Source organism: Juglans microcarpa x Juglans regia, chromosome 7S (genome assembly GCF_004785595.1).
Source record: "Juglans microcarpa x Juglans regia isolate MS1-56 chromosome 7S, Jm3101_v1.0, whole genome shotgun sequence".
Taxonomy (NCBI): Eukaryota; Viridiplantae; Streptophyta; class Magnoliopsida; order Fagales; family Juglandaceae; genus Juglans; species Juglans microcarpa x Juglans regia.
The window spans coordinates 6292514-6316037 of NC_054607.1; the positions used below are offsets into that span (position 1 = coordinate 6292514).

General features: G+C 34.6%; 2 protein-coding genes across 4 annotated transcripts; both read left to right on the plus strand.

Annotated features, from left to right (window-relative positions):
* Positions 1–2608: 2608 nt before the first annotated feature.
* Positions 2609–6923, plus strand: LOC121240534 (vacuolar cation/proton exchanger 3-like). Of its 3 annotated transcripts, none has more exons than XR_005935557.1 (12): positions 2609–3017; positions 3116–3183; positions 3280–3308; positions 3424–3620; positions 3880–4095; positions 4570–4683; positions 4816–4932; positions 5030–5083; positions 5322–5438; positions 5591–5681; positions 6203–6334; positions 6432–6923. XR_005935557.1 is itself a non-coding variant. In XM_041137988.1 (11 exons), exons 1-11 carry the CDS (start codon positions 2709–2711, stop codon positions 6247–6249), a joined length of 1359 nt encoding a protein of 452 aa, XP_040993922.1. In that variant the 5' UTR covers positions 2609–2708; the 3' UTR covers positions 6250–6923. The 3 variants fall into 3 exon arrangements, 1 of the variants encoding a protein (XP_040993922.1); XR_005935558.1 differs by having other exon boundaries at positions 6790–6923; XM_041137988.1 differs by having other exon boundaries at positions 6203–6923.
* Positions 6924–12629: 5706 nt separating this feature from the next.
* On the plus strand, positions 12630–15737 carry LOC121240535 (dehydrodolichyl diphosphate synthase 2-like). The gene is made up of 3 exons (XM_041137989.1): positions 12630–13199; positions 13453–13520; positions 15073–15737. The coding sequence occupies exons 1-3, from the start codon at positions 12747–12749 to the stop codon at positions 15515–15517; spliced, it is 966 nt and encodes a 321-aa protein (XP_040993923.1). The 5' UTR covers positions 12630–12746; the 3' UTR covers positions 15518–15737.
* Positions 15738–23524: the final 7787 nt, after the last annotated feature.

Sequence of the window (23524 nt, forward strand, 5' to 3'; positions counted from 1 at the left end):
TCTTTTTAGTACAACTTATCTAAATTTTGGCCAACCTTCAACTTTGCCCAAACCAATGCTAGTTAGGGGTGGGCAGCAGCTGCTCTACCCCGCTTTCGCTCTGCCCTCGTATGGCGAGGTGGGCAACCCCGCTCTGCCCATGTGGGGGCGGGGCCCCAGCCTCGCATCTAGGGCCTCTAGTTGGGGCGGGTGGCGGGGAGGGCCAAACCCCGCCTCGCATTTCCCCCGGCCCCATTTATATATATATTATATACATATATAAACATAAATATATATTTATATTTTACAAATTGTGTATATATAAATATATATTACAATTTGTGTGTATAAATATATAAACATAGTTTAAAAACTAATACACTATAATTTACACAAAATATGCATTAGCAAATTTAAAAATTATATAGTTTTTAAATTATAGTCATATTTACAAAATTTAAATTTATAATTTGGATTTAAAAATATATTTTTAATTACTTTTAAACTTATAAATAATTTTTAAATCAAATAAATGTAGTATTTTTTTAAGTGAAAAGAGGCAGGGTGGATTCGCACCCCGTCCCGGAAATAGGGGTGAAAACTCCGTCCCCCACTCTATGCGAGGCAGGGTGCGAGAAATGGATGTTCCCGCCCCGTAGGGGCGTAATGCTAGTGCTCTTAAGCTACACATATCAAACAGCCCAACCTTGCAAAACTGGGAGCAACTAATACCAACCGTCATCATCTCAAAAAGGCGTTAACTTTAATGGAAAATAATAAAATCTGTTAAAACATGAATCTCGGTTAGATAGTCATTTTATATATATGAAGATATATATATTTATATAATCCCATGTACTTTTTGAAGTATCGAGCAATAAAATAAATTAGCCAGAATATATTTAGCTAGCAAATTATTAATTTCTCCAGTCAAGCTAGCTAGCAATGCTTTACAAATTTATGGGAAGCACATGCAAATTGCTCGTGCATGCTATATTAAAAAATAATATTTTAATTAGTTTTCAATTTTTATCTCATCATATTTTATCTTATCTTGTAATCAACGAGGCATAGTCATTGTCTTTGTATTCAAAGTATCCCAAATTAGCTTTTGTACAATTCCATAATTCAATTTTTTTTTTCTACCATAATTTTCTTAATAATTACTTTGTGGCATGAAGTAACGTCATCATAATCCTATTTCTTCGTATGTTGGTTATAAGTGGGTACGAATTTGAATATCATATAATATTATACGTGAGTATAAAACAATTTGTATATATCTATATGTTCTTTCCATAGACAGACATAACTTTTCACAAGTAATTTCTCGATGAACCAGCGGTTCGGGTGGCTTGATTTTGGGGAGAGTCTGGATTGCCTTTAAAACCCCATTTTTTTTATGAATAATTTTACATACAATCGTGAAATACGTAAATGACGTATAATCGTTCTGAAAAAGAGTAACGTCTACTATTAAAAAATTAATTTTTTTTATATAAATTCTATATTTTATTCACTTTTTTTAAAATAATTACGCGGAGGTTACATAATTCATGGTTGCAAATATATTTTTTTATGATAGTTACAGTCGTGAGTGTACAAGCATCATGCAATCACTTTAAAAAAAATAAATAAATATAAGTCGATCCATATGAAAAATTAATTAATTTTTAATAATAGATCTATTCTTTTTCAAACCGATTGCACGATACTTAATACACCCCGTAACTATACTTAGCATCACTCTATTTTAGATACAAATCCTTATTGCATATCAATAAAATTTATTGGTCAAGATGCCAGCAATATCAATCGTACAAATACCATTAAATTAATTACAGCAATATCATCATCCAATCAATGCACTAAATACCATTGAATGAAAGGCAAGTGGCAGCTGTAAATGAAAGGGTAATTAATAGTAATATTTGAGAACAATACGAAGAATCTGGTAATCCAATATATAGCATTCTTCATAAAATCTTTACAAATTATATATACGGGCTAATATCCTCCAAAATCTTTGTCCAATTTCTTGGATCCGATTTCAGAGAGAAATAGTATTATTATTCACGTAAATTTTTTAAAAAATTAAATACTCAATAAATATTATATATATATATATATATATATATATATACCACCGACGAGCAATGCCGGTACTTTTCCAAAATCTACCCAAAACGTACAGGAATAGAAATTTCCTGAGATCAGATGATATTCATGATCATCCAATTAAGTTTACTGTACGTACGTTATACAGAACGGCGCCGGCTTCTATTTGTCAGTCTCCCCGCGTAGATATATATTGTCCAATCTAGTACGTACGCTAGTTTCTTATGATCATATGATACATAAAAAGTACTACGTAGAACTACAGTACTATTTCTTAATTTCCAACGTCTTTCGATTAACGTACATGTTGCTAGCAAAGCAAAGCAAACACCTGCATGTAGATCGAGGGAGGCTACATGTCAAGTACGTACATTGAGGTTCATGCAAGAATGGAAACAAGGGCTGCGAAAATTCCCGGAAGCTACTAGCTACACCAAACAAATACATGATGAACAGTGCTGCCCTCTACGTTTTCCAATCAATCTCATTCCCCTATATAAGATCCCCATAAATAATATCACAAAGAGATCTAGTCCGAGATCAGATCGAACTACTTTCTTTCTTTCTGGGTTTCGTTCGATTGATCTCCATATTTATATAGATTATCCGCCATGGATTCACAACCAGCATCAGCAGCAGAGGCGGCATTGATGAACAACATGGAGAATGGAGGAGGAGGAGGAGGAGATCAGCCTAAGGGATTGGTGAACAAGGAGCTCTGGAATGGAAGATCAGCACAAAACGTTTCGTCTTCCATTTTGCGGAAGAAGTCGGATCCAGCACTTGTTTCGAAAATTAGGTTCAAAATGCTTAGACAATTGTTGGCTAATTTGCAAGAGGTGGTCCTTGGCACCAAGCTTGCCATACTCTTCCCCGCCATTCCTCTAGCTGTTGTTGCAGACTTCCATAATTTCGGAAGAGTAAGTAGTACTGCATGTTCTTTTTAGTTCAGATAGTGTAATAAACTCGACTCGACTCGATCTTAATCTTGATATTATTGACCTATATTTATTTTTAGCCTTGGATATTTGCCTTGAGCTTACTTGGACTCGCCCCGCTTGCTGAACGTGTCAGCTTTCTGACCGAGTGAGTTCGCAGTTTAATCGATATGTGTCATTTTTTCCGACGTTTATAACAACAAAAGGAAATTTCTAACATGTTTTTCCCATAACAAAACTGTAGGCAAATCGCATACTACACTGGTCCCACAGGTATTGTTTTGAATAGTACCATTCATAACTCATGATTCGTAATCGAATCCATATATATTCATTGAAATGAACTAAAATAACATGAAGTACTGTTGGATTTTATATATATATGCAGTTGGAGGGCTTCTGAATGCAACGTGTGGGAATGCAACGGAGCTAATAATTGCACTATTTGCTCTTCACGAAAACAAAATACATGTTGTCAAGTACTCCCTCTTGGGTTCCATCCTTTCCAACCTTCTTCTTGTTCTTGGCACCTCCCTTCTCTGCGGAGGCTTGGCCAACATTAAAAAGGAACAAAGATACGACAGAGTAAGATCGATATTAATCAATTATTTTATAAAGAAAAATTTTATTCACCGTAAAAAAACTGTTTATTTATGATAAGTTATTTCATGTTAAAATGAGTTTATTTTTATTGCAAATAGTCATCCTCGTCGCAAATAATTAATGACAAATGTCGTTTTTCTTGTAATGATTTACAAATCTAGCACAGGAAAATTATTGGAATTTTGAGTTTTGTTATGATCGTTTTGATACGAATTCATTTATATTTTTTTTGGTATAACAGAAACAAGCAGATGTGAACTCGCTCCTCTTGTTGCTTGGATTGCTATGCCACCTATTGCCCTTGATGTTCAAATATGCGGCCTCCGGGGTTGACAATTTCACAGATCGCTATACCCTTCAGTTGTCAAGAGCAAGCAGCATTGTCATGCTTATAGCATACATTGCATACATCTTCTTCCAATTAAAAACCCACAGGGAAATTTTTGAATCACAAGAGGTGATTAATAATCCTATATATACATACCACAAAGCCAAGATGAAAACATGATTAATGTATATCTTAATTAACAGTAAAATTCATTGTGGTCAATTATATAGCCAATCCAACCATATGTATATGAAATGAAAAAAAAAAAAAAAAAAAGTTCTATATACAAACTCTATTTAATATCCTTCCAACTATTCGAACATATTACATCACGAAAAATGATCGTGATAATTAAAATGATGAAGAATAACAATTTTCCATACGAAAATTATTTGCTTTTCCATTTTTGTCTAATATCGACCTTAATTATAAAAATTAATTATTCAATTGTTTTATATGATAAATTACTAATATTTTCTTCATGTCAAGTCTTTCACCCATCTCCTACAATCCTTTTACACATACAATCTATATTAAACAACTGGACAAAAATACCAAAATGTTTAGGAATGTATGTGCTTTAATTTCAGTGCAAATGGACAGGATGACGAGGAGGAAGAGAAGGCAGTGATAGGATTTTGGAGTGCCTTCGCTTGGCTGGTTGGCATGACGATCATCATAGCTGTGCTATCGGAGTATGTCGTGGGAACCATCGAGGTATACATGCAAGCTGCCTTCTCCGCAATATAAATAGAAATTATATATATTTACAAGTCATTGATATGATATGATATGATAAGATTTGATTTGTAAAATAATTTAATTTTTAATATAAAACCAATTAATTAGGCCGCATCGGACTCTTGGGGAATTTCTGTTAGCTTCATCAGCATAATTTTGCTACCAATCGTTGGAAATGCAGCAGAACATGCTGGATCGATCATCTTTGCATTCAAGAACAAGTTGGTATGAAATATACAAGATTTTTTTCTACCTATATTGCCTTTATTGAATCTATGCTAATTTGATTTTTTAAGTATTGAGAATTCTGGATATCGTGCAGGACATATCTCTTGGTGTGGCTCTGGGATCTGCAACTCAAATTTCCATGTTTGTGGTAAGATTGCCTTTAACATATATACCAATGAGCTAGAGAAATTATAGTTACAGTCGTGAGTGCACAAGCGCTGCGCAATTATTTTGAAAAAAATGAATATATGCAGAATCACATGAAAAAAATTAATTTTTTAATAACGGATCTCACTTTTTTTTAAAGAGACTGCACGGCGCTTATATATTCTATGACTGCATATAATATTAATCTAACAAATCCAATTATCTATCCAATTTTTAAGGTTCCTCTAAGCGTAATTGTTGCTTGGATAATGGGAATCCGCATGGATCTTGATTTCAGTCTTCTTGAAACTGGTTCTCTTGCTTTTACGATCATTATCACAGCCTTCACTTTACAGGTACGACTTCTTTTTATTTATTTATCAATTCTCTATATAGATGTCAGCTTTGATCTCCTGTTAAGCATTGTGGACAAGTTTTTAACGTTAATATATAACAGTACCAACACATGACGATTCCTATATATGCCAATATTTGTTGTACTTTTCAGGATGGAACTTCGCATTACATGAAAGGAGTCGTACTTTTCCTATGCTACCTTGTCATTGGTGCTTGCTTTTTTGTCGATAACATCCCCATGAGTAAGTGCCTATGTACCCATATGATGCAGAATGCAACTTTCTAATTTCTTGTCATCTTTCGGATTAAGTTCGTCTAGATTCGTTAGTTCTTAAGTTAGCAATAATTATAACATGATTAACACTTATCACTTTTACTCTCATTACCTAATCAAATTAGATATTCTAATATGTAGTAGTGAGAGATACGCACTACAAGAAGAAAAATGAGCATATATGATGGATTATTTGTGACAAAACAGACTCATTGTAACATAAAATAATAATTTTTGTATGAAATAACTGGTTATAAATAAATAATTTTCTTGTAATGACGGAATGATCAATTGTTTTTGTGGGACCTATTTAGTTTATCTGGAGATCCTATTTAGACAGTATCAAAAGTTGTATGACGACTCACCTGATATGTCTATCTCTTTCTAGAATTGGACTATCCAATTTCTGTCAGATTCTTAGAAATACAGCATATATATATGCTTGCGGTTAAGAAAAGAAATTAATTATTCCTGAAATTTTGATGACAGATGAAACAACCAGCAACTTGGGTGTTAAACTATCCTCAGGAGCCTGAATGCTTGAGCTGGCTACGTGGTTTGGGATTTACATGGATCCCAAACTAAAAAGGATGGTGCATGCAATATCCATAAGTGTAGTACGTACGTAGTTCTTACAATATTATTATATATGATCATCATCCATTTTGTGAAGCACCGGAAAATTAAACTTTGGTTATAATTCCCATTTCAAATTTAGAGAGATCATGAGTAGTTAATGTGGGCCAATTGAGAGCTCCATCAAATACAGCATGCTAGAGGTTTGCAAAAGCTACAGGCGCAAGTCCAAGAAAAGAGGAGAATACTTCTTAAAAGTTACTCAGAGATCAAGAATGCATGCATGGATTTTCAAGCTGATCAAGATGTTTTTTGTATATATAGTACTTCTATCTATCTGCGATGTCTCTGCAATAAGGCTTTATTTCTAAATTCTAGTTCATAAATGGTGGTGGCAAATGCCAAGCAGCAGTACTGCCTTCTCTTTTACCACCCATGCACCCACCTGATCTCTTTCTTTTTGCTTGTGAAATTTTAAGTTTCTATCATTAAGTTGCATGTTTAATTTAAGCTGATCATCCATGTTGCTCTAGAGGAAGAGATGGCATCACGTCAATCTTTGATGTAATAAGAAAATTCCGAGGTTTCTTTTTATTTCAATTTTATATTTCAATACAATCAATGAAGTTTTTTTTAAGATTTATCTTATTCTCTCTCTCTCATCATCATTTACTTGGGTAGAAAATGAGTCAGTTCATTTAAGATTCACAGGCCTAAAAACTCTAAAGAATCTGTCACAAAAGAGTGATAGAACTTGCTCTGTGGGGAACTAGAAACTGCGGATTCAGTTGCAGAAGTGGGAGAACTCAACTGATATCAAATCTCCTTTAAGCTATCTGAGAGGAACTGGTACTGAGTGTGCCAATTTGGTTTCCACCTTCTGTACATCACCGGTTAGCTCCATTGATGGATGCTCGTTGGAATCATCTTCAACTTCCACGAACTAGGGATCAAATAAGTCTACAGCATGCTCTGATACTACAATGGAGACCATATGACTCTAGATGAGATTGTCATGCGAAGGAGCTAAAAGAAAGAGCTGACAAGTTTATTGTCTGAGTCAATAAACAAATGTGGCTCTAGATGGAATAGATACTGTAATCCCAACACAGAGTATAATCTCGAGCTAAATATTTAAAGAACCCAACACTAATCTTGTTTTCCGATCATCAACAGGGAAAGAGAAAAAATTGGAGAACTTCATAATTTAAAAAAATGCAATTAGTACCTTAAATTTCAGACAAACGAATATTGTATTCTGATCATCAACAGAAAAGGAGAAAAAATAGAAGAGAACTTCATAATTCAAAAAAGAAAAATGCAAAAAGTACCTCAAATTTCATGACCCAACATAGATATTGTATTTTGATCATTAACAGGAAAATAGAAATTAAAAAAGAATTGAAGAGAACTTCATAATAAATATATATATTTTTAGATGGAATAAATCTATTTACAGGCTTAGCTTGCCACATTATAACTTACAATTGAGACTGTTCACCCGACTTGGCTCAGTTCGAAAAGTTACTATTCTGACCCGAAAAGAAACTTTCGAGTAAATAACTCCCGACCGAACCTATTAACCGAATGTCTGAACCCGAATATAATTTTCAAAAATCGGATTTTTACGCAATTCCCATTTTCCATGCTAATTGACACCAGTGGTTTAGTGGAATTTCCGATTTTGACTCTGCTTTCATTTGTAACATATGCAATTGCCAGATTTTTTGCTTGTAACCTACTTTTGTATTGATTTTGACAACCAATAAAAGAATAAGGATTTGTTTAGTTATATAGATAAAATGAGATGATATGAGAAATTAGTGAATAATAGTGAGATAATTTGTGAATAGTAGTAAAATAGTTTGAGTTAAAATGCTTTATGAAGTTTTAGAAAAGGAGTGAAAAAGTTAAATTAAAAAATTATGAAGTTAAAAAAATATTATAATATAATTTTTATTTTAGAATTTAAACAAATTGAATTGTTTTTTGTGTTTTGTTAGAAATTTGAAAAAGTTGTAATGATTAGGTAGTAATTAGATAAAAAAGTTGAAAATCTGAAATTGAAAAATGTTTATGATTGAATGGTGTTTGGATTTTTTCTTTTATATCAAATAGTGTTTGAATGTTGAGATGAGATGAAATAAAATGAGATATGTTGAAAAATTTGTGAAACCAAAACTGACCTAAAAAAAGTTTTACTTGTACCTGAAAGCATGTTCAGCCTACATGCATGCCTCGCTATTCTCATAAGTAAAGTAAGAATAAAATGAAGTTGTACTTGTACCATCCAATCAAGAGTAGAGAAATATCTCTATTGCTCTCCACAATGCCTTACTCTCGACCACCAGAGGGTGGGACACACCACCCCTTCTTGTAGACACTGACATCAGTACTTCTCCCTTTGAATCCCTTACATTGATCCTAGCACCCATCATTTTCTCCTTCGAGTTTAGGTCAGCATCCCAATTTAGTTTAATCCATCCACCTTTAGGTGCCTTCCATCTTGCTTGGTTTCTCCTTATTATTCGAGATTCTCTTTCACCCTTCGTAGTATGTTGTGCTTGTTGGAATTCCATCAGACTTACCTTAACAGATAGCACCAACTCCTTCGGGCCTATAAAAGATTGCTGAAGAAGGAATTCATTCATTTCAACCAAATCCTTCTCATAGTCACAGCTACACTTGTCAGGTCCTCCTCTGATAAACTTTTACTTAGATTCTACCACAAATACACCATCTCCTCTTCTGAATTAGACCATTTTTTAATGTGACCTCCAAATTCAATACAGACATCAAACAAAGCTTTGCAGCTCCATAAAGTATGGCAGGCAGATTCCACTTCTTGCTCACAAATTGGGCGTAGAGGGTTCTCACATATCTTCCTTGCAATTAAATTTTTCCTCGTGGGGAGACAATCGTTTAATGCCTTCCACATAAAGGATTTCACCACTCCAGGTATATTAAGATAGGCTCTTCCACCTCTCCTCATTTTCTTTATTTCTTAAGGACTCCTTTTTGGTCTGCTTCTTTCTTCCTATATCCAAGTGATAGGCACTTCTTACTGTGAAAACTCCATTCTTGGAATGCCCCCAAATTCTTTTATCTTGCATACCAATCAAACTCAAGAGAATGTTGTAAATTAACTCTGCCTCATCTTCACTAAGGCTGGTTTGGGGCACAAGATAAAACACAAAATTCTCATCTCATCATTACACATTTTCAAAGCTCTATACAAAATATAATAAACAATTCAACTTTTTCAAATTCCAAACCAATAATAATATTAAAACAAAATATTTTAAACTTTCAAACAAAATAAAAAATTCTCATCTCACTCCTTAAACCTGCCTTGATCTCCCTAACCACGTTTTCCTTCAAACACTTTCTCTCTTCATCTATCAATTCCCTCACTTTTGAGTTTTCATTAAGCACCCTCACTAGTGATTGTATACAATAAGATGATAGCCTTGGAATCCATTTTTCCCTCCCAAATATTGATACTGTGACTATTACCCACCTTCCATATTATACCTTCATTCAGCAAATCCCTTGCCTCCATAAGGGAAGGTCTTGATCCCAGCTTTGCATTAAAGGAAATTTGAGTTCTTATAGTACTTCTCCTAAAAAATCCTTGCTATTAAGAAGCTAGGATTTGTGAGAATCCTCCACCCCTGCTTTGCCAACATGGCTTGATTAAAGCTTTCTAAATTTATGAACTTGAGACCCCCATTATTTTTCGCCATACCCATTACTTCTCATCTCATCTAGTGAATTTTCCTATCATTCTGTTTATATCCCCACTAGAATTTTGCCATCATACTGGATAATTCTTTACACAGGATAGGTTGGGATTGCTTGTATCACGGCCTTTATCAGTACTTTCTTCCCTGGGGGAGACAATAATTGATTCTTCCAGCAACTAATCTTCCGCCACACCCTATTTTTAATGCCTCAAAAATACACTTCAATCTCCCCACCATGGAGGCAGTCCCAGGTATCTTTCATAACTATTTTTGCTTGTTGCACCCACCCCTCTTAAAATAAGCTTTTTATTTGGTTCCTTCACATTTGAATTGAAAAAAATAGTAGAGCTATGCACTAAATTGAATCTCAAAAATGTCATGCTTAAAGGGGATTCACAGATTGTGGCAAAAGTAGTGAGTAGTTCAAAGGAGGAGTGGTCTTGGTATGGAAGTCTGCTAGAAGATATAAGAAGTGTCTTCCAAAATAGAGTAGATTAGATAATTCAACATGTATTTTGTAAATGTAATAGGGTTGCACATAAACTAGCAAAAGTAGCTCTAGCTTGTAAGGAGGAAATAGTGTTGATAAACTAGAGTCCAAAAGAAGTATGTAGAGAGATTCAATACAATAAACTTGTACAACTTGAAACATATTTATGAATGGAAACAGAGTCTTTTACAATAAAAAAAAAAAAGTAAAAAAGAGCGGAGACATATATTGACTAGTTAGAGCATGTCACAACCTTGATCAGATAAATTAGTATGTGGTGAGAAGAGTCACAATGATGGAAGAATATAAGACAACAACCACATTTGGAATTGGGTAATTATCCAAATCAAACCGAACCGAATTGAACCGATCACAAGTAGAAAACAAACAAAAATGTCCATTTTCGAACCCATTTTGCTTCGGATCAATCCTTTTAACTTGGGTCAAGTTAGAGATTTCGGTCGGATCGGCTACACGGGTTAATCATACAACCTTAACTTACCTAAAAAGGTACGAGTAATTTGACTTTTTTTATATATTTAATGTATAATGAGTTTCACAGTTTCCTCAGTTGAAAGTTTTTAATAATCGTGTTTTAAGTAGCGTGTTATACGCCAGACTTGTATAAATAACATAACTCTTTTAGATGTGACAAATAATTTTACAAATATTTTTAAAAAATGCAATACCTCAAAATATGTGCAGAGTATGTACTCAAATTGAATGCCACATTTGTGAAGGAGGGAGAGGATGGGTGGGCCAATTGAACAGCACATGTGTGAAGGTGGGTGGACCAACTGTTTTAATAAAAATCACAATCATCTTCAACCAGATGAATCGATGCTCTTCACTAAGCATACTTTCTTCTAGAAATCATATTTGTAGTATAGCATAATTTTTTTTAAAAAAATAAATAAATATAGAATTTATATAAAACAATTAATTTTTTATTAGTAGATTCAAATTTTTTTTAAAAAAAATTATATAATATTTATACACTTTACGACTGTACGTAATATTATTTTACTCTCTTTATGCTAATTTTTTTATTTTTTATTTTTTGCTTTGCTCGTTTCCTATTTAATTAAATAGTTAACGTGGCTTTTATCATTCACACGTGGCTAATGGCTATTGATTTGATAATAGAAGACATTTATCATGTATATATATTATTAATTCACGTCCGTATGTTTTTGTATGGTTATGGAGTTTTTGTAGATGGGATTTCGTTATTATTATTATTATTATTATTATTATTGTGTCTACGATCCTCTTGTTTTATGCAAACTCTCGATTGGATCTTATTATGTTTTTTTTTTTTTTTTCTAGACAATAAAAGACAAAAGTGGAAAAGATTTGAGGCTCATATCATTTTATCTGTCAATAACAATAATAATAATAATAATAAAATAATTTTAATTATAATTATAAGGTGTGTACGGCATTTTTTTCTGAAAAAAAATGAAAATTCATTATTAAAAAAATAAATTTTTAATATAATTTTTAGATTTATCTATTTTTTTTTAAAAGAGTATGCAAAAATTATATATTTTTAAACTGTAAATATTATTTTTCATAATAATAGCATCTTAGAAAATCCGTTTTAATCCATCAAACCTTGTGAAAATAAGGCAATTATTATTAAGTTAGCAACTCATGATCATGATTTTTTCGTTTCTTTTTCTATTTTCTAACTTGTAATTCGGTTAATTTTCATGTTTATATATTTTTTTGTGTATTCGGACTATGCATTTTTATATATTTTAAATAATTTTTTTTGCCTATAAAAATGATCATGATATAAAAAAAAAAAATGTAAGATTTATTGTTATATATATATATATAAATATTTATGTATGAAAATATAATTTTCTTAGGGGAAAAAAACCAAAAGAAATATAACAGTTCGAATCATTCACGCACATTCTAATAGCCAGTCAACTATATGTGAACCAAATGTAACGATGCTAACATGAAAGGTGAACCGTCGTCGTATCCTTCAAACGACATCCTTCCTCGTCATTGCTGCATTTTTTTTTCTTTTTTTGAAAAATCTCGTCGTTGCTCCATTTGGCCTAACCAGATTTGCTATAAAAAGGGCGATCTATAAAGCCTCCAACGGTCAAGAGAAGCAGCAGCAGTTAGCAGAACAAGAACCAAGAAGCGGCAAAAGGTGAAGCAGAGTTCCGGTGGAGCCTTAACCCTAGCCTAGACCAGGATAATGCTATCCTTGTTGCTTCCAATTCCAGCCAATAACACTCTTATTCCCCTTAGACCCAATTCCTCCCGCTCTCGCCGGACCGGAGCCGAATCTCACCCCTTCTCTCCGCTTCCTTCTCGTAAACTTCAAGGGCAGGTCGAAACAACTACCTTGGTCAAAGTAGCCCTCCGAGAAAATGTCAGAGAGGAGGGAAGAGGCGGAAACTCCATCGCCGGTGAGGCACCGGAGGGAGAGCCTTTGCCGGAGGATGTCCGGGAAGACATGATGCCGAAGCATGTGGCGGTTATCATGGACGGAAATGCGAGGTGGGCCAAGCTGAGGAGGTTACCGACCTCGGCGGGACACGAGGCCGGTTCACGGTCCCTGCGGGAGCTCGTTGAGCTCTGTTCCCACTGGGGGATCCGGGTTCTCACCGTTTTCGCCTTTTCTTACGACAATTGGATTCGGCCCAAGGTCCGTTTGCCTGTGTTTTCTTGGCGATGTTATGAGCAATTATCTTGATTACGAACGTGGATAGAGCGTTGATTTAGCTCTCAATAAGCATAGGAATACTATTACGAACGTGCTTTTGTTGCCTTTGAACGTATGAATGAATGGTAGTGATTTTTGCTAGAGTACAGGTTTTAGCAGCGTTTTTATGCTTTTTCATTTTGGTAAGAATGTGCACGTGGAACTTTTATTAATGGCTGGTTTGCTTATTGTGCAGGTGGAGGTTGATTTCTTGATGACGTTGTTCGAAAGAGAGATCAAGTCACAACTTCAAAATTTTATGAGGTAATTGTTACCAACTCTCTCTCCCTCTCATATAAAGTCATGTCGATTTACTTTTGTAGAATCTCTTTGGCTTCTTTTTCCATTTTATCATTTTCTCGCTCATTAATTTTGTGTTGCATATTGTATATATTTTCTTTGCGAAGTTTAGGGGTGATTTCCAAGTGGTAGGTATAGGTTAAGTGATCCATGTGGAGCATGAGTAACGAAAAAGGAATAGATTTTCGGTGTTGAGTTATTCTTCTGTCGTCGACTCATCACCGGAGAGCTGTGATGGGGGTAATATGTATTAATTTCTGTATTCATTAACAAGTTCGTGTTATGATGAGTCTTTTCAATCTAACAACTTAATCAGAGATTATCATATCCCAGTTTGTTGGCCACTATTTGGCCACTTGATGTTTATTCGAATTCAATAAACATCAAGGATGTGATTAGGGTTTGGAGCAACTGCAGAGACAAGGGTATCCTTGTGTTAAGGTAAGTGCTTCTATAAGATGTTAGAATCATGACCGATATGGAATTAGCCAACAGAGAGGTTGTAGATGTTACGCTTATAGCTTATATCATATAAAACACGATATTTTTAATTGATATCTTATGTGTTATGTTAGAGCTTATGTGCATGATTATATGGGGTACAAAAGATATGCTACTTTTACTTAATTATGTAAGAGAGAGGCGTTGATGAAGTTGATTTAATCAAAGCTAGTTACTTATGGATGCACTACCCTTTTTGCTTTCTGGCTGTGATGTTTTTAAGTTATTCTTGAAAGACCTCGTACTCACAATGCTTGTATAGTGGTGCCTTTTCCATCATAGCCCATCAGTTTTTACTTCTCTGGAAGAATTACCTTGCCCCCAGCAGGTAACTTGGTTGCACGGTGGTTCCTTTTTTCTGTTCAAATAGAGATGGGATGGCCCCACTTTCCAATTTGTTATTATTTCTCCCCATTCATAGAGTTCTCTAGCATTGTCAAACAAGGAAAACAATTTATGTAACTCTTCTGAGTTACATGCATAAAATAAGAAAATCACCTACGTTTTTTAACTTATTTTTCTGAGAAAATGAAGCAATGGATCTGATTTGGGTTAATTAGCAAATTATCTTATAGAAAAGAACTATGGTAAAAGTGGGAAAAAAATTGTACCCATTTGAGTGCAAGACTTCCTGATTTACATCTGTAGTTCTTCGAGTTTCATTCCTCAATCAATTCTGATATCTTATAAATAGGATGAATGCCACTTGATTCATCAATTCTCCTTCAGCAAGTAGTTTGTAATTGTCAGCTTATCGTGTGACATTATTAGTGATGAGCTACGATTATATGTTCCTCATTAATCTATCTTTGTAAGTTCCTTATAGATTTATCATGGGAAAAAGGTTCTAGGTAATCTCCTTTAGAAGCATGAAACTTCGCATATTCCATATTAGCAAGTAAAGCAATCACATCCTAGGAGGCAGACCATTGCTTCAGTTATATGGGATTGTTGGTGTTGGTCCTTTTGGATTCAATATTGAGATGGATTGGTTTATCTACTTTTGCTTTTACAGGGAAGGCATTAAAATAAGTGTGATTGGTGATTCATCCAAGCTTCCAGAGTCTCTACAGAAATTGATAAGTGATGCAGAGGAGACCACAAAAAACAACTCTAGACTCCAACTCATTGTGGCAGTTAGCTACAGTGGGAAATATGACATCGTGCAAGCATGCAAAAGTATTGCTAGCAAAGTTAAAGATGGTGTTATTCAACTGGAAGACGTCGGCGAAGGTCTAATTGAACAGGAATTAGAAACAAACTGTACTGAATTTCCCTACCCTGATCTGCTAATACGAACCAGTGGCGAACAAAGAGTCAGCAACTTCTTGTTGTGGCAGCTGGCCTACACCGAATTTTTCTTTGTGCAAGCACTCTGGCCTGATTTTGGGAAAGCTGAGTTTGTAGAGGCCCTAAAATCATTTCAGCAAAGACAGAGACGCTATGGTTCGCGCCATTAGTAGGCAGTTGCCAATTCCAAATGCATTGCATCCAATCCAGAAAGCTCGTACCAAGAGATAAACTTCTGTTCAGATTATTCCATGGCCGGGCATTAATTCTATGAATCAATATACTAGCTAGTTCAACAGGTACCTAAACCAAATCAAGTGCTGGATGTACATATAATAAACAAACATATATCACTCTATTGCTTGGAATGATATATCTCTTATGCCTAAACAAGGGATGATTCTTATTGGTTAGAAACATGGGATAATTTACCATGGTAGTAATCAATATCACTTAAGAAGCATTGTTGTCCACATGCTCATTTCACAGGGAAACAATATGCCTTACTCTCCTGGCTTAAACTCTGATCAATAGGACCATTTGTAATTGAATTTTCATGTTACAGAGATCTCTGCTCCTGGGTTATGGGTTAGTTATTTTCTGCAGGAGCATGAAATAGCCACAAAGGAAGGGCTAAGAGCATCCTCATTGGATTAGGCATTTCTAGATGAGAAAATATATTTGCAATTGTGAATTGTGTAATCATCGAGTAATCATTATAAAAAAAGTGAATAAACATGAGACTCACATGAAAAAAATTAATTTTTTAATAGTAGACTCTACTATTTTTTAAAGCGATTACATGACGTTTATGCACTTCATGGTTGTATAGATTGAGCCTTCTTTTATTTACCACACTTTCTTCCCTCGAATTTCTGTATTTTCTCTTCCTTTCCCTCCCAAGCCTTGCTTTCACTTGCATTTTCTCTTCGTTTTCTCTTTTTGGCAAATAATCTTCTCTCCATTCATCCTGAGATTTTCTGATTTCGTCTCTCGATCCCCATCGTTTGTGGTTTGTGTGATTTCCTCTTTGTTTCAGCTTGGCTCAAGAATATTCGACAACAATCTCTCTCGATTTCAACTTCTTTGTACCGTTGAACACCATCCGTCACTCATCTTTTGGGGGTGAAAATCGACATCAACAATGTCTCTAAAGTGCCTCCTCGTCACAGCACCACTCATCTTTGAATTTTGCCCTAGAGTGCCCCCGTTGCATATCTATTTCAACCCGAAGGCTATGGTAAAGTTCAAGGACTTTGTTTTTCATACTCACTGTGTTGGTTTTTATTTGTTTTTGGAGATGATTTTGATAGACTAGTGGTTGCCCAGTGTTTGTGCCATAGGTTTATTGTTAGAGGTTGATCAATTTATAGGATTTCATCGACACTGATAGCTATAACAAAAAAGGTTAAGAAGAAGAAGGGTTGGCAAAAGAAGATCTTAAGTTTCAAGAATTGTAGATATGATTGTTGGATAAAATGATTAGCAAAAAGATATAGTTGATTTCAAGAATTGTAGATATGATTGTAAATGATGTTGATAGATGAGGCCTTGACACTATGTGAGTCCCATTAGACCTCCATTGCCAAAGTGGATTAAGGGTAGGCTTGTGCAAAAAATCTGTTTGACCCGACCCGCACGTGAAATTCGACCCGACTTGCACTGAAAAACCAGTTTGAAGTTTGAACTGATAATCGGGTTCAACACGTACAACCCGCTAACAACCCGCCTCTTAAAACAACCCACATTTTATATGCTTTTAGATGAAACCCTAGCCAGCCAGCTAACCTCCCCTTCTCTTTTCATTGCCAGTGCGCCACCGTTCTCCCCTCCCCACTTCTTTTCGCCAGTTTTTGTTTGGTTGTCGAGAAGAACCAACTCGAGCAGCTTTGGTGGAGGCGACGCCGAGAACTGTGCCTGCATTTAGAGATGGGGCTGCCGGCTGGGGCCGCCTCCGGGCTAGTCTTTCGAGGGAACCAAGAAGAGGATCTGCAGGCTGAGGCAGGGCCATGGCTCATGCCATCAATGCCTTAGTCTGTAGTCCCGAGCTTCTTGCCCTCAAATATAGCTCTCGCCCATTCAAGGTTGTTTTTGTTTCTTGTTTCTTTTTTCGATTTCGCCAATAAAGATTATCTGATTGATTTCCCGACATTTGCCCACCCGAGTATCTTTGTGTGGCTGTCGACTCCCTAGTTCTGTTGAATGTGTTAGATTTCATATTACTTCAATATATTTCTTGTCCAGAGTTTGGATCAGAATCATGTGACTCGATAATGATGATGATGAATCAGAGTTTGGATCATTAAGTGATGGTTTTGGGCATGAAGCATTGAAGGTTCCAACGTGTTCTTACAAGGTCGGGTTGACCCGACTTGAATCAGGTCTGATTGGTTTATGCTGTGATGGGGGCCAGATCAGATTGAGTCGAGTCGAGCACAGACACAGCCCGAGTTGCAGGCCTAATTAAGGGTGAGGTAAAAATATAGCTTTTGATGGTTATATTGATGCAGTGTCTAAAAAAGAATAAAGAAATATGGAAAAGGCTAGAAGAGGAGAAAGTTTCAAAGACAGAGAGGAAAGAAGAATATGTAGGGAGAAGAGAAAAGAGGTAATTGGGAAATTAAAACACTTTTTAATATTTCAATGCATTTAATAATCTGCCTTTTTGGAATACAAAAGATCCTTTAATTGACTAAAAAATGTCCTAATATATTTAGAGCTTTTAAATATTTTAAACAAATATAATTAAGTCCTAATTTAACTCCAAGTGTGAGGTGTGTATGCACTTCATTTGTCAACGTTGTGAATTATGTTATTCATTTGATGGATCTGAACCTCTTTTTTCAATACCCATTATTGGTTGAAAGTTTATGTACAAGGATGCATCAAAATACTCTTTTGTATTTTTTATTATCTGTCAATCACTTAGGTATCATTTGGATTTGAAGATAAGTTGTGAATAGTAGTGAGTTGCGTTGTAAATAGTAATAAGATTTGTAAGTTAAAGTTGATGAATAATAATGAATAGTAGTGAGATAAGTTGAAATGAATTGAAATTAATTGAGATGGCTTGCGAATACAAACCAGGTCTTAATATTATATCCAAATAAGATAAAATAATAATAATTAACATAACGAATGTTCGCAATACAAGTTGGTGAGAGAGCTTAACCCAGCTATCAAAGCCAAAGTTAAAATTTGATTAAAGCTAGATGTTTTGGCTAAAAGTCAAAGTCATTCTAGTAAAACTCCACATTGGACTAAGATTCTATAAGTCAAAATAATGATATAATTTTTTTTTAATTTTTTTTTTCACATTTTTAAATCTAAATTGTCCAAAGCCCACAATCCAAATACAAAACAAGTTTGAAAATTAAATTCAATGCATACACCAACAAGCTCACAATTCAAATATAAAACAATATATGAAATTAAATCTAAACTATCCGGCCATGAACCCACAATCAAAATACAAAACAATATCTAAAATTAAATCTAAACTGTCCAGCCAATCGCCCACAATCCAAATACAAAACAAGTTTGGAAATTAAATCCAAATCATACACCAACAACCCCACAATTCAAATACAAAAAATATCTGATATTAAATCCAAATTGTCCAGCCATAAACCCACAGTCAAAATACAAAACAAGTTTAGAAATTAAATCCAAATACAACACAATATCTAAAATTAAATTCAAATTGTCCAACAATGTTCCCACAATCCAAATTCAAAACAAGTTTGGAAATTAAATCCAAACCATACACTAACAGCCCCACAAGCCAAATACAAAAGAAGGTTTGAAATTAAATCCAAACCATATTAGTATATTATCTATTTTCAGCTGCCAAAATTTGAAACATTTATCAAAAATCAATGTTAAACCAAAAATCAAATCTCATAGTTGTTGCCCAGCCATATGTCTCCATAACATGTGGCTAGGCAATCACTAAAATCACTAATATTGCAAATTTGCCCAACAATTACACACCTCCTTGAGGTGTGGATGGAGATGTAGATGTACCTCCAAAATTATTCTTCGATGCCTCATAAATTTCTCTATGAATATTAAGGAAATAGTCTTGCTGCATGGCATTCATGCCAGCAACTAGCAAGACCCAAGCTCATAATTTTCGCTTCGAACTTTTTCTTCTCAAGTTCATGTTGTTTAGTGAAATTGCCATATGCCTTCATCACTACTGCTCTTCTCTCTACCATGCACAGATATCTATCCTCTTTTATTCGATCTAAGGCCATTTTGATATTAGCATCAGTAGATTCCTAGGACTTCCACTTCCACCCTATTTTTTTCTCAACTTTTTTGCCTGGAGATCTCTCAATCAAAACCTCCACGTTCTCCTCCACAGAGTCGTCAACAACTGGACTTGACTGCTCAATGGTTGGACGTTTATACTGTAGCCTTCTCATGGTATTCATTGTCATCATGTGTTGCTGTCATTTCTGTTGGTGTCTCGTAAGACACCAATAGTGCTCCATTATGAAGTTCACATTCTCTATCTCTTTATACATAAGTTTTTCCTTCTCAATCTATAAAACAATAGAAATATTGTTAGTTCATAAATCAGTTCTATAGAATTGCATAATTTAAGGAAAAGAATACATACCTTATCTTGCTCTGTAGCACCACTCGGGTGTAACGATTCTACTTGTGCTAAAGATGCACAAAACTTATTTGTGCATTTTTTAATCAATGACCAACGATTTATCAATGACCCTACAGAATGTTCAACATTGTTTGGTTTTTTTATACTTATGATAAAATTCAGAAATTCTTTCCCACATTTGAGTGAATTTTTATCAGTACCCCGTATGGCATCAATGCCAATGTTGAGCCAAGCAAAGACAAGGGGGTTATCCTCATCTACAGTCAAAGATGCACCTCTTTGAACTTTTTTTAGTGGGTGGCCTCTTTTCACAGTCATGGGGGTTGCTAAGACCACAACATTAAAATTTTACGCGAACGTTGGGGTGCTATTAGAACCTTATCCACCACTTTGTAAGAGAGTGGTGAAAAAGGGATCTTCGATGAATGATGTGTCCATCATGCTCAAAGAAAAAAAAATGGTGCTTAATGACAGACCATATTGTATTAATTTTCTCATGGTTTTGTAAATAAAAACAGTAAATTAAATATAATAAAATCAGTAACACTGTCCCAACACAGACCAACTGCCATACCAAAGCACTAAACCAACAAAACCAAAGCAAGATTGTATGGCACAATCACTAGACCCAAGGAGTCAGACAACACTTTAAGAAAAAACAAATCAGTAACACTAACAAAAAACTGCACAAATCTATAGGCTTACCATCTTTGTGAACAAGTCTTATATTTTTATTTTCAAAAATATGTGCTTTGTAAAAATTCCCTTGACCTTGGTTATACTCTATAGGCTTATCATCATTGTGAACCTGTCTTATATTCATGTTTGCTCCATTTGCCTCTTAATGTTGCTTATGGAACTTCACATGTAGCTGTACTCAAATAATTTCTTTAGACACAGATATGATGTTTGGCTTTGGACCTTTGAGAGTTATAGTGTCCACTTTTATCAAGTGTATACCCTTAAATTGTACAAATGTTATGGTGGAATCAAATCATATATTAAGGAGTGGGAGTGTCAAATGCTTTCAGGAGATATTACATTTTGTTTGCAAAAGGAACATGTAAATATATTTGGTTTTCATTAAATACTTCTTTTTCTATAAGTAGTCCTATATTGGATTTTATCTAAGAGTGGTGATACATTCATCAAGCTATAAAAAGATTTGAGTTGTTTGTCATCCTATTTTGTGTGTGAATATTCAATACTTGCTGGCTTGAAGTTGATAACATGTATGAACCTTTATGTTTTTAATAGACATAAATAAGTGGTGTCTTTCTAATTCTAGTGTTTTGTTTAGGTAACCGAAAATTTTAGTGATAAAAATAAGAGGCATATTACAAGTAAAATTTGTTTGTGAGACTTTTGGATATTGCAACTCATTTATATATGCATGTAAGCATATATACCAAAGAAAGTTAATTAAGAATAATTTAACTTACAAGATAAAGGGAGTACAAGAATTTAAACAAAACATTACAAACCAGCAAGTTTCTTTATGAGCAATAAAACCTATACATTTTTCAAAACTGATCGATCCATTAGTGTAAATCAAAGAGTTTGAGAAAACATAAATACCATAAATATTAACAATATTAGGGGTGGGCAGTGGGGGACTGCACCCTGCCCTTGCATGGGCAAGAGGGCTACCCTGCACCGCCCATGCGGGGGTGAGGCCTCGGCCCTGCAAGGAGAATACCCAGCGGGAGCGGGCTAGCCCCAGCAAGGCCCTCCCCTGCCCCCCGCTTCACTCCGCTATATATATAAAAAAATATTGTGTATAGATATATACAATTTGTGGAAAACTTGAAATTGTATTCAAGTTACTGGATTGTCTTAGCCTTCTAGACTATCTTTATATAGGAGGTTAAAACAATATAATAGTTATATATTGTTTAAGTAACTCTTACATTACTTAAATATAACTATTGTATTGCTTTGGTCTCCTATATAAAGCTTGGCCTAAGAGGTCACGACAATCCAAAATACAACTCTAATGAGTTTAAATTCTATTTATTTTTATAAATTTTAATTTATAATTTAAATTATATTACAATTTGAGTCCAAAAAGTAATTTTTGGATCTAAAAATAGTTTTTAGACCACTGTTTTGAATTTCGTACCGTACTGGCCGGTATGATCGAAATTTTCATACCGGCCTCAATTTCGGCCTGTACCGGCCTATATTTCGGCAGGTACTAGCAGATATTTCGGCGTTCGATTTTTTTTTTCATTTTTTCAAACTACAAGCTTATTTTTTGACCTCCAATTCAGACTAGGTTATTTATAATTTATATATATGTATTTAGATATAATTTATTCATATATAGACTATTATTTTAGAATATAAGTTATATATATTTATATATATAATTTATTCATATATCGACTATTCCGAAACGGTACCGGTACTGAAATATTTCGTTTTAGTGCCTTAATTGGTACGGTTTTCGGTACGGTATTCAAAACATTGTTTTAGACCCAAATGGGTAAGTATTGGGTGGATGAGATTTTCAACCCTACCTCTCGGGGGCGGGGTGTGGGGAAGGGTCCACCCCACCTCGCACCATGCGAGTATCACCCATAAATCATATGTTGCAATTATACCTCAGAACGTGAAGAACTTAGTTAAATATTAACTAAGATCACTCCAACTATTTGGCTAAATATTAATTAACAAAAATGGAAGGGGTTGAAACCAATAGCAATGCACAACCTTGAGTTTTTGGCAGCTTGTGTTCTGATTGACTCGAAGGGAAAATATTCTTTTCACGTTCTCTTACAAATATTCCACACACAAGCTTGGACAACACTTTTTACCCAAACTACATTGTTCATTTTTAAATACTAAAAGGGGTATAGACCAATAGAACATACACTCAATCCCATAGAAAGGGGCAAGACAAAAGACTAAAATCAAACCCAAAAACACAATCAGTCAAACACCAAAAAATTCATCGAGAGAAACCCTCCTCAATAGAAGATTTCCAGCCAACACAATTTCAAAACCAATTCAAGTAAATAGAAACATGGGAAAACCCCATTAAAATTCAAGCGCACGTATGCTCAAGCAATGTAAAAAAAACCTCAAGATATAGTTGAAGAACAGACAACAACAAAAGCTTGCAACTATGAAATCCTAGCTAAACTACTTTTCAGAACATTGTTTTGAGCGAATGGTGAAGATTCTCTTACCAGAAAAACGATGGAAAAAGATTCACTATTTCATACCCTAGCCTCTTTCTAGAGAAAGAGAGAGAATTGGTTCTGAAATATTTTGTCGGTGAAGATACTCAAAAATACGGACAACGATAATTGCAATTATGGAATAGAGAAAGTGAGAGAAAGAGAGAGAAAATGGACAAAAAGTAAGAAAGATGAAGGAAGTGAAATACGCGGGAGGGGGGCAGCAAGCAATTGATGGATTTTAATTGAATAAAATAAAATTTGGTTCCCAAACAGTATCTAGCCAAATATGGCCAGTCCCTTCGATTTACTATAGCTGAAAGCCCAACTTTTTTTCCTTTCGGCTAGTTCAATGTAAGACTTTT

Bases quoted from the DNA above. Each gene is read 5' to 3' on its own strand.
- LOC121240534 (XM_041137988.1), top strand. From the start codon at position 2,709: ATGGATTCACAACCAGCATCAGCAGCAGAGGCGGCATTGATGAACAAC. The intron at 3,018-3,115 runs GTAAGTAGTACT...ATTTATTTTTAG, and splicing joins ACTTCCATAATTTCGGAAGA to CCTTGGATATTTGCCTTGAG. The intron at 3,309-3,423 runs GTATTGTTTTGA...ATATATATGCAG, and splicing joins ATACTACACTGGTCCCACAG to TTGGAGGGCTTCTGAATGCA.
- LOC121240535 (XM_041137989.1), top strand. From the start codon at position 12,747: ATGCTATCCTTGTTGCTTCCAATTCCAGCCAATAACACTCTTATTCCC. The intron at 13,200-13,452 runs GTCCGTTTGCCT...CTTATTGTGCAG, and splicing joins ACAATTGGATTCGGCCCAAG to GTGGAGGTTGATTTCTTGAT. The intron at 13,521-15,072 runs GTAATTGTTACC...TTGCTTTTACAG, and splicing joins CAACTTCAAAATTTTATGAG to GGAAGGCATTAAAATAAGTG.